Below are 12,284 nucleotides of genomic sequence, written 5' to 3' on the forward strand. Positions count from 1 at the left end.
TTTTACAATTGACTTGTAACTTCCTGGAAGCAGAAATGCTGCCAGACGCTTATCTCTCGTGACGTTAGCAGCCCTGCTGTAGAACGAGTTGTAGCAGGTTTTCTGTCATTTTCCTTATATCTCCTGCCCTGCCTTCTTCTATTTTATGGACTTTGTTCCAGGGTGAAACACATACTGGTTTTGAGATAATTGGTCTAATGTAAGTCTAATAGTGGTGCACGGCCTCTACTCACAAATACATTTATTATCTGATCCTTGTCTATTGGAAGTTGCCTGATGTCTGAAACAGGTTTATTCCCCCAGTGTCAGCTAATGGCAATTTCATTGTAATTATTAGTCTGAAATTATCAGTGATTCCATTGTATTCAGTAATGGAGTCTGCAATATTATTTGTTTAGTGCCTTCAGCATGTTTGGCATTGTTCAATATATGAAAATGAATACAATCCTTGCCAAAGAACTTACTATCTAAAAGACAGAAATGCAGAAGTAAGGACTCACTAGAAATCACGAGTGGTGACAAGAACGTAGGGTTTTAGTGATTTTAATCCTAAAACATAATAAAACTCAATTCTTAAAAGCTATGTTCTTGTTGTGCTTTAGCTTCAGTTTAAATCTAACCACTAATTATTTGCTAATACAGAGAAACAAACATCACCACCCATACCTGCTGGCTAGATGGGATTACTAACCCTTGTTTAAACTATATGTAGTACATTAATGTCCTCTTTGCCCAACTAACGAAAGTGCATTGACTGAATTATAAATATTTAGGTGAACTCTTCTCAGTTTAAGATCTAGCTGGGACATAGCCTCATTTATTTTATATTAATAATTAGCAGTAATGTTGAATAAATCAGTTTGGGCCAGATTGTAATTCTTTACTATGCAAGTCGTACCACTGAGTTTAGTGGAGTTATTCATAGTTACAAGGTGGTATTCAATGAGTAAAATGGTACATTATGGTCTTTGGTATTAGGAAATATATTTGTACTTTTTCTTTACTTTAGTTCATTAATTTATGCAGTCAGTGCTAAACACCTGCTGTTGTGCTTATGTTGCTCTTTAAATATTCGGCTGTTAGTTAAGGCCCCAATCCTGCTCTCATTGACATGAATGGCAAAACTCGCTTTGAATCTAGTAGAGCAGGATCAGACCCTACATGTGCATGAATCCTATCGGCACTCATGCTGGGTAACATGTGAACAGTATAAGTAGGGACATTTTGGGAGAAAAATAAGGAGACGCCTCCTATCTCTGCCAAAATACAATCAGGAGATCCTTTTGGAGGAACAATATAGAAAATTTGATATTCATAAAATCAACAGTGGTCATATGGTTCATTTAATCTCTGCATCCAAGACCTTAAACGTAATCATATCTTTGATCTATAATAATTTTAGAAGGATGGAGTCCCTTTGTGGGTCATAAAGATAATGTTATTTCAGAATTGCATTTCAGCTCACATGTCTTTATCCTTCAGAGTCGCACTTACCTACAAAATATGAAATTGCAAGCAAAGCTGCCCCTTCACACTGGCAAACTGGTGCTGAATACTGAAAACATTGCTATTTATCTTAGTGCTCAGCTGAGAATTCAGGGGTCTCTTTATTCAAGCTGGTTTTTTTTCCCCCCCATTCTGTGCTTCTTGGCTATTGGAAATACATGCTTCACTTGTAATATAGTAATAACTTGTAGCTGAATCAGCCTCTATTTTTGTTTAACATATTATGAGCCTTTTAAAATCACAATAAAATATACTTAATGGAGTTTAAATTTAAAATGTGAAGAAGTGGAGAAATAACATTTTTCTTGTTTAGGAACGCCGCCAGCTACAAAAACAACTGATACAACATGAAGTCCAAATATCTGGAGCAAAATCTCAAACCCATTTAGACAGACAGAGGTGAGCTTTTACTCTTTACTGAGATTTCTAGCGTTAAGTTTTTCAAACCTGAATCTGTTATATTAACTTTGGTTATAATATATTCCAGGTGGATAATTCCTTCCCAAATTATATTTGCCTTATTTTATGTAGGAAAACTGCAAGAGAATTTATTTTGCAAAAACTCATCCTTCTCAGCTTTATTTGTGAGAGAAGTTGATTGCAGTCAGGATGGATTAGGTAGAGTACATTGCATTGCTGAGAAATACCTGGTTTTAGGTCAGTATAGTTTCATGCACATCTGTGATGCTTTTTTAAAATAGATATAAGAGACAAAGGCCTGACTCTTTTCAGAAGTGCTGAGAACCCAAAATCAGGCCATAGGATCCTTGCAATCAATATCTTAATTACCTCTTTCTCTAGTATGTATATTCACAACATTTTTAAAAAAGCATGTTCTGTACTACATCCTATGTTGAACTGTAGGACAGCTCAGTGAGGACGTTCTGTGAACTCTTACTTTTCTCATTCGTAAAATGGGGTTAATATCTGCCTCTTGGTGATGAAGTGGGGATTTAATCAGATAATGGTTTGTAAATGCTAAAACAAACCATAATGTGCATGCAGCTTTCCAGGACTGAGTGCCTAGAAGATCCTAGATCATCATTCTGTTTGAACAAGTTTGAAACTTCTCTAAATGTTGGCAGCTCTGATATGTAAGGTAAAGGTGAGCTAAGTGGGTGGTGTCTGACAATGACTAATGACCAAACAGATAACCATAAAAATGAACTTTAGACAAATACAGGAAATGACATTTGTCAGTGGAATTTGGCTTATTTAACAAGGTTCCTTTTTCATGATATACTTTGGCATTGTGTTTTTTTTATTTTTTTGTTTTGTTTTTGTTTGTTTTTTGTTTACATTGCATGGCTTCCTACATATTTACTTAGTTCTTATAACTTCTATCAGATCACAGCATCTGGAAGAGGTTGCAGCTGGTCTTAGAGAACGAATCAAACATCTGGATGACATGGTCCATTGCCAACAGAAGAAAGTCAAACATATGGTTGAAGAGGTGAGCTCTAGCAAAACAATATATTCCCTAAACAGCTGCTTGGAGGTTTTAACTGTATGCCATAAAGCTGAATACATAGCCCAGAAGGGAGCTCTCTAAGTCCTTCTGCCTGTTCCACTATCAAAAGCTCTGCATGTTGTTTGCTGCTTTATTTAGCACGTTACCTTCTTACACCATGATACTTACTGCATCAGTAGTGGATGAGCTATGCATTTGTATATTGCATAGCAGAAGGAAGTTAAAACAGTTTATACCAGTGGTTCTCAGGCTATAGTCCGTGTATCAGTGGTAGTTCTGGATCCCTTCCAGGTGGTCCATGAAACGAAACTCTCTCAGAATCAGGCAGTGGGTAATGGAGAAGTGCTGCACACAAATAGTGGGCGTTTGGGGATTGGGTGGGTGGATGAGGAGGTTGGTTCCTCCTCTGACTAAGTGGTCTATGGAATGAAAAAGCTAAAGCATTATTTGCTTTTAGTAATATAGCTATGAAACATTCTGTGCATAAGAGGTGGCTTTAATCCACCCTTATGCTTCTCTAATCCTGGAGCCAGCTGGGGCTGGATTGGTCTCCAATGGATGGTAAAACAATCTTCCGTGTGAAGTCCGCTCTGATTTACCAGCAGCCTGTTCCCCAGTGCTGTTCCAGCAGCCAGGCCAGCTAGTGTCCCAGACAAGCCAGACTGGGATGCCATGGCATAGGGTTTTGGACATTACATTGGGTTTAAATTGGATTCACCTTCAATTAGATTTGGACAAACATTCAACGTGGTGGAGAATTATTATGGATGTTGTTGCTGATTTGAATAGGAATTCCTCCCTTAATTCAGTATTGCGGTATTACTGCTTTGCTATGAAAATTTCTCTATCCTGGTTTGTTTTCCTAGTTCCAACGATGAGAACATTCATTTTAACCTTTTTTTTTAAACTGCTGCTAAAAACAGTGCTTGGTGCTGCTGCTAATCAGGCGTTGACACACAATGATTACATAGGTTTCTGGATAGGGATGTTTTGCCCTTGTTCTTGGAAGGTTAGCCAGCTGTCAAGTCATAATTTTAAATGTCTGAAAATTTCTTCACATCAAATGTAGAATTTAATTTGTATTTTGATGTTACATTCAAAACTGAAAATCATAGATTATTATGGTTGGAAGGGACCTCAGGAGATCATCTAGTCCAACCCTCTGCTCAAAGCAGGACCAATCCCCAAATCCCTAAATGGCCCCCTCAAGGATTAAACTCACAACCCTGGGTTTAGCAGGCCAATGCTCAAACCACTGTGCTATCCCTCCCCCCCAGTAAAAGGCATTAGTATACAATGTACATTTACATCATGCATACATATGTACACTGCATGTGGTGATACTCATATGCTAAATTGTAGAGCACTATGCTCATTTGCATTCATCATGTGCCTTTGACTGCCTCACATGTGCTCTTTTCACCAATTCCTCTTTTTCCTCAGATTACTTCTAACATTCCAAATGTCAGAGCAGTTTCAAAAAGCTGTCATTTTAAAAAACACGCTCCTAAATAAATGGGTCCCCTTCTTCCCTGAAATGCAGACAGAATTCTATCCTCGAGCAGTGACAAGTGTAATGTCCAATATTTCACAGGCCTAGGTATGGAAGATTTTTTGGCACTTGAAAGAGGAAATGATTCCCTGTGGAATGATCCTTGGTTGATTTTCATGGGCCTATGATGATTTATACCAGCTGAGGGTCTGCCCTGCAGCACTTCCTTTTAATCTTGAATGCCCCTAACTAAAGCTGATTCTGATGCAATTTTCACAAAAATGTATTTGAAGAGTAAAACTTGACCCATTCTAGTCTTGAGATGTTTGATTTTAAAATTGTGATAGTGTTAAACGTGGAAAAGATATTTTAGGCCATTTTTAGAGGTGTTTTAATGATTAGTTGTAATTTTCCTCTCCTGTAGAGTCCTATATAATTGTACGTTTAATATTAAGGGAGCCTAGTTTTACAGGCAGAGGGATACAAAAGTATGTAGCAAGAAAATGAGTAGGCAAAGGGATACAAAGATATCTATTTCTGGGTGTAAAATGTGTAGCATATACTGAGTGCATAACACAGTAGTATAAAGTTTTTATTGGCACTTTTGCTTGGATGACCTGCCTAACTCATGGCTTCACCACCTGCACATCAACCAACCACTCCCAACATGTTGTTAAAACCTTTATACCACAGCATAGACAGGATTCATTTTCTCCCTCTCCAGTGCTCATTTATTTAATTGATTACTGGCAGAACATATTAAGAATTTACTAGAATTTCATTTCAGCGGAGATAACCAAATGTGCACGCTGCAGATTCTTTTTTCACAAAACTACTAGAATTCTTTCTTTAGCCATGACATGCAGGGCAGGCAAGGTGATTCCAGGAATATTTGTGAAGAAACGCTAAATAGGATGAGCTAATTTTTGGTCTTTATTGCAAAATATGTACTAAATTGCATGGGTGCAATTTGTTAGTAATTTGTCTCAATATAATTGTACATACTTGGCTCACTAGTGGTTCTACAACTACATTCTTTCCACATTGAGTGTTTTGGCAAAAGCAAACAAAAATATTGGACCAAATTCATTCCTAGTGTAACTTCATAAACTTCAGTAAAATAACTGAAGGGTGAGTTTGTCTGGTTGCATCCTTATAATATAGAAGCGTATATTCATTTTGGAATGCCTTTTTGAATCACTCTGGAGTTTTTAAACAAGCTTTCTGCTCAGATGGATAACTTAATCACTGTCATCATCCTAGAGAATAGAAAGTCGTATGGTACCAACCAAGTCATTTCTTGGCCCTTGTGCAAGTCTCCACTTAGTTAAGATAAAAGGCTGTTGCCTTGAATTCTTTTTTAAAACTATAGCATTGGGAAAATTCATATTGTCACACAGCCATAAGGAATGTAAAATTACAAGAAACTGTTGGCATCTTTGTTAATCAATTTCATCATGAGCGTCATATGGACCTTTTCAGTGGCACCACCTTCTTTTTCATTTTCTTTTAAGGTGATCCAAGTTCCCTTACTTCTTTCCCCTTTTTCATCACTAACAGTTTTTGGCATTCCCAAGGCAGGAGTTTGGGATTGGTCATCTCTCATCAGATCAGATAATGCCAGATACAAGCTTGGGTCCTGAACTTACAATAAGCTTTGTGTGTGTGGATTGCTGTGCACACATAGGGTTCTGTGCACATCTCAGAGCACAATTAGAGCTGTATTTTTTACTTTCTGCAGTTCTTAATGGATTCTGCAATAAATTTGGGAGCCCTGTTTCCTTAACTGCATAAGGATATGGGTTAATTTATGCTTTCCCAGGCATTCTAAAGTACTGTGTTTTAGGCTACATCTAAATCTAACTGCTTTTTTTATTACTGTATTCAAATGGTTGTATTTATTCAAAAGGCTCGAGTAAAGCAGTCTTGTATATGATAGAAACTAGAGCTGCTACAAAAACAGAACAGTCCATAATGGGGAAGAGGTGGGTGTTAATGTTCCTACCCAGTTGCTTGTGCACCCCTTTTAAATACTTCATTTACCTATAGATAAAGCACAGTAGATGTCATGCTTTTATGTCTATTCTGAAATCAAAGCGTCAAACAGAATTTCTTGGAGTGGATTCATTGCATAAGTGAATCAATGCTCCTGACAGATACCTGAGATGTCAGCACCAGAATTTTTGCTTTTGGTGGGGTGTTGAAGGAATGGACACCATGGAAATGGTGTCTGAGAAGACAGTGGCACCAGTGATTTGGAAGTAAATTAAATGATGGTAGATATACTTAATGTATCTCCTAAGTATGGGAGATTTTAGAGCTCCACAGTTAGGTAAGGTTCAGAAATTTGTGTTCAATAGAGTATACCCAGAACTGCTGCTTCTGTTAGTCTTTTAAAATATTTAGATAATGCAAAAGGAAATAGCTAGTAACTTGGGGAGATAAAATTTATTAAGGTACTTTATTAGTCATTATTGTAGTACATTCATGCCTTGTCTCTATTCAAAAACAAAAACCCATTCTACTGTTTATAGGGATGTGTTTATCTTATGAAGAATGATAACATCAATTTAAGTAGTATCATTGTCACCCTTTTTCAAAGTATTTTACAGTTAGGAAATTATTTTAGAATGCAATTTAACATCACTGTGGCATGACGTTAAGAAAACAAGTTACTCTAGAAACCCCAGAACAGCAATATGTGGTATCTAAATTAGATGGATTGTTGAAATATCAACAATGCTTGTATCAGGTGAAGGAAAATATGTTTTTTTAACAAGAAGCTTTAATCTATAGAGTTAAGTTAGAAGCTCGGGTAAGCATCTGCTTGCTTGACTACAGCGTCAGCTTTTGTTACACCTCAGCACTCAGATGTAGACTTAAATGCTATGAGATTCATTCTTTCAGTGTAAAGAACACTGTAAACTCAAGTCTTTTAATTTATTCTGATATAAATTATTTTCAGCAATAAAAGTGGAGGAGCAACAAATCTGTGTGGAATATAAATGGCGAGAGGCTAAGATGAATGGTGTCCTTTAAAATGAGGGATAGTTGAGGTCTGAATTGAACATCTTTATTATGACAGTATCACCGGGGTGCTGTGAGGATGAATACATTAAAGTTTGTCAGCCGCTCAAACACCATGGTAATGGGGGCCATAGAAGTATCTTAATATGGCACCATCCCAACTGGATGATTGTTAGATGCCAGGAGACTACAGCGTAGTCAGCCAGGCAGTGCCTCATCTCTGCCTGAGCCAATTCCTATAGGTTCTAATAGGAGATAGATCTGGTACCAGATGCCCCAAAGTTGGAGTGCAGTCTTCCCACCAGAACTGTCAACCCTGTAGGGATCTGTTTTCACTGTTCACACCAGATTTGAGACCTTGAGAAGGAACTATCAAAACTTAGACCCCTCTACCCAATTTCTTTTCCTATTTTCTCCAATTCCTGTTCACTCTGCGATAAGATTTTCCTGTATGAAAAAGTTAAGATGTTTCCTTTTTACAATTTTTCAGCCTAGCTCCACTGTAGTGCAATACTTATTCCTATATAGAGGCAGCTTTGTGCTAGCTCTTACCTTTGTACCAAGAGTCTGTGTGAAATCCCATATATTCTGTGTCCCGTGTGTAGAAGGTGCCAAATAAATAAGAGACCATGCCCCGGAGTGTCTAAAATTTAAAAGCAAACACAGGTTCTTTACAGAAGCATCCAAAACTGAGCAAACATGGACTGGAAAGGAGTTTTTATGGCTAGAGTGTTCCACATAATAGGTAGATCTTTAGTTCTGTTGTAGGAGGAGCCTGAGGGCACTCGGCAAACAATAATTAAGGGGATGCTACAAGCATGAAGGGTTGCATGAAACTAGAAGGGGCTGATAGAGACGCTGTCTAGATTAGGAAATATGCTAGCTAGTACACTTAAACACGAATGTAGACAGTGTCCAAGATGTAAAAGAAAGTTTTAGCAGGTTGTGGTCAGCCCTAGTCTAGACATGTCCAAAAGGAGCAGTCAGAAATGAAGTGTGGATATAGGAAAGCAGTAAGGGAAGATGAACAAAGTGACTAAGAGTTCATGCAGAAGGAATCCCATAAAATAATGCTATTAAACCCTGCTCTTCACAGAGGCCCTAATCTTGCTGGCATTGAATTCAATGATAGCTTTGCCATTGCCTTCAATAGGACCAAAGATCAAGCCCAAGATCAACCTTCTGTGTTCAACATGCCAAGAGTGTGTTTTCTGCAAAGTTCTTCCTATCTTAAAATAAACCCTCATCTTACATGGTTTAGTAAAAGTTTGGTCAGCTTGACTAACTAGTAGTAGTTTCAAGACATAAATTTAACAGAAGCACAGAAACTGCAAGAGGAAAAGAAATGTTTAAATTAGAGATGAAATGGAAGTATACTGGAGTCTGTGACCTTCAACATCTCTTTGCATTTGATCCCACACAAAGCCATTTTGCAGTCTTATAGGATTTCTTTACTGTGAGAGACAAAGATAATTGTTGGTTAGAGAACTTTCTTGCCAGCTGTTGTTGTTGCATATTAACAAAGTCTGGTGTTATAAGTAGGGAAGAATTGCAGATGACTTAGCACTGACAGATTTTCTCAAAGCAGAACTTACTTGTTAAATAAATGTGTTCCCAATTGTGACAAACCTCCAACCTTGTCTCAGTGGGTCCCACATTTCCAGGCAGATTACACTAGCCTCAGAGGCTCACTGTAACCCTCCATGTAGTCCCCTCTCTCCCTTAGGGAAAAGAGTCACAGCCTACTGAGCCACTTTCATCATAAGCCAGCAGAGGAGGTGGGAAGAAGCAACCCTGCCTCACACATTCTTTGTGTCTCAGTCTATGTGATTAATCAGGGAGAGTGGGGGGAGAGAGGGGGAACCCAGGGCCACCCTCTACTCCAGACCAGGGACCCTAATAGTAGCAGCTATTTGTAGCTGACTTTTTGAAACAGGACAAATACAATTCCCTGGGTGACTTCCCCGCAGCAGCCCCCACTTCCTCAACATCTACTTCACCCTTGCCTCAAGGCCTCCTTCCTTGTGCCTGATAGGGTTTGTCCTGCCCAGTTTCTCCAGCAGCACAGCTTCCTCCTACAGCTGCTGACACATGCCTCTAACTGGGAGGCTTCTAACTAGTTCCAGCCAGCCCTAGATTGGCTTCAGATGTCCCAATCAACCTAGCTGTCTCCAGTGCTTTCAAGAAAGATCTTAATTGGCTCCAGGTGTCTTGATTAACCTGGAACAACTAACATTTAGTTACCATGGTAACAGGGATTTGTTTAGCCTGGGGTTAACATACCTGTTTCTCACTACTTTCCTATAGTCATCTGGTCCTGCCCCCTACACAATACACTGTACTTCCTTTTTACTTACCGTGCCAATGGCTGTTTGTGAAAGAACCCACCACCATGGCAGGTGGAGAATCTCAATGTTTGATGGCATGGCATATTCATATTTTAAAAAAGAAATTGTGCCAACTTTAGGAAGTTTACAGTGCAGGTGTTTTTAGGAAAGGAAGTGAAAGGAGACAGACTGTCAGAGAAGGTGGATCATCTGGATCTCAGTCGACAAATCGAAGTGGATAAATATCAGTATGGGAGAAATTGAGAGACTCTTATCAATAGTCTGCTTCTTGCTCTCCTGTGTAAATACAGTGAAAGAAAGGTAAAAGGTGGTGAAAGTCTTAGGCAGAACTGTCTCATTGGAGTGGGCAGAAATGTTTTCTTCAAAACACTTTCACTGGAGAGATCAGCCACCAATAAGATGACACAGAACTGGACAGGCAGATGCAGATGTAGGAGACCTGAGGCAAGATGATAGCAGTGCTTCTGACCTTGTAATGGTGTTGCTGCCAAACCTTTGCCTCACTTTTTTTTGTCTACTTAAAAAACTGAAACAGGTGTCTAAGGGACCTGGGTGAAATCTTGCTCTTTAAAGTGATCTTTTCCTTCTCTTGCGTTGGTAGAGGATAGATATAATTGCCTCCATCCCCAAAAAAACCTCATTCAGGGACTTAAAGTTAAGAAAAACAACAACTTAAAAGAACTTAAAATAAAAAATAAAATTTAAATCAAATTATTTTTAGTTTTTTAAAACAAACAAAAGTATTTATCTAGGCTGAGTGACTATGTGCTAACTTTCAACCTGGTGAAATTTAAAAAGATCTGAAGTTTCTTTCCTTTGCTTTTGATTATTATGCTGTAAAAACAAGATCACATTTTCATTACACAAGGGACTTTATTAGACATAATAAAGCATTTCATCACTGAGAGAGGAATGAATTTGAAATTTGAAACTGAGCGTTTTGGGAAAGAAGTGGGTTTTTTTTTCCTTGGCAAGAAATTATCTACAGAATAGAAATTTAGAATGACATTCCCCTAACCTACTGAATTGAACTGTCTCCAGGTTATGGCACACGAGCTGTTCTCCACATTTAGTCTCAGATTCATTGGAAGATAAGTGGCGGCCAGGCATAAGAAAAAGAAGCTATATCCTTTTTTTTTATTGTAGCAGATATTGGCATGAAAGGGAGAATATTTGTATACCACCTGCCAAGGAGTGAATCCTACCATGAATAATGAAGATACATATTATATTGAACAAATGGAAAAGAGAAGGAATCTTGACAAAAAAAGCTGTATAACCAGCTGAAAACTGCTTAATCAAGACATTTCAGAAACTCCAGGCATATTACATAGCATCGCCACTTTTAATATGGAAATACTTTTAAAACTGTAAAAGAATCAACATTGAAACATGGAAGGTGGAGTCACCATCCAAACTGGGATGCTGTATTTTTACTAACAAAACTCTGTACTTGGGTGGGATACAACATCTATTTGTTGAAAAATAAAGGAGCCCACGCAGAGAAAGGAAAGCCACATGGGCACATGGCTTAAGAAGAGCAACTGCAAAGCAGAAATGGCAGAGAATCATAAACATTTGGAATTCCTCAGTGAACCTAAGAAATGAAGCTATACAGTCCAACATCCTACATGGAATGTATTGGACCTTTACAAACAACAAAAGTAGAACCACCAGAGATTTTTGGTGGAAATGTTCATTCATGTATTTGTGGCAGAATCAATCTGTCATTGCTGGTCAAGCTTCATCTATAGAGTCCACTTTGCAAAGCATTGACCTCTGCAGCTTGGATTGGAATGATCTGTTCTTGGAGCAGCAAACCAACTAGCGTACTTAAACCCACGTTGTTATTGTGTTATGGTAGCCCCTAATCAAGAAGTCAGTACCCGGTTATGCTAGATACTGTACAAACACTTCTAACACAGTAGAACACCAGTGATTCCTCAGAGCTACTGTAGCAGTAGATTGAGATCAAAGACTGGTGTAATATTACTAGAACTAGACAGATTAGAAAGTCCCTTAAATTAGTGCAATAACTTACACTAAACCTAGCTTGAGTAATATCTGTTACTACAACTATGTTAAATCTGTTTTTACTGATATATGTATATATACACAGAGAGAGAGAGAGAATTAAAACTGGTACGTTAAAAGTATAAGATATTATCTGAGTCTGGAGTTTCTAATGGGGCTTGAGGGAATAAGATGCTCATTCTTATTGATTTTTGATAGAGCCCCATGGAAAAATCTCATCTCTAATGCCTAGAATACAATAAACATGGCTTATTTAAAAATTAGAATGAAATCTAGTCTTTCCTGTACAGCAGCTGTCTCCCTAAAAAGATGATGAAGGCTGAGCATTCTAGTCAATGTTGTAATGTCTTGTCTGTCCTGTATTGTTTAGTCCATTGTGTGTTCATAATGTAATAAGTTTAGTCAT

At 38.1% G+C, this 12,284-nt stretch overlaps 1 protein-coding gene across 1 annotated transcript in view; it reads left to right on the forward strand.

Moving 5' to 3' along the window:
• The window catches only part of LOC115658513 (myocardial zonula adherens protein-like), a 98,693-nt gene that overhangs the window by 53,505 nt on the left and 32,904 nt on the right, over nt 1-12,284 (forward strand). Inside the window, exons 9-10 of the mRNA XM_030577595.1 lie at nt 1,820-1,905; nt 2,854-2,959. Coding sequence (XP_030433455.1) covers nt 1,820-1,905; nt 2,854-2,959 — 192 coding nt within the window. The remainder of the gene's footprint in view (nt 1-1,819; nt 1,906-2,853; nt 2,960-12,284) is intronic.

Source organism: Gopherus evgoodei, chromosome 10, assembly GCF_007399415.2.
Source record: "Gopherus evgoodei ecotype Sinaloan lineage chromosome 10, rGopEvg1_v1.p, whole genome shotgun sequence".
Classification (NCBI taxonomy): domain Eukaryota; kingdom Metazoa; phylum Chordata; order Testudines; family Testudinidae; genus Gopherus; species Gopherus evgoodei.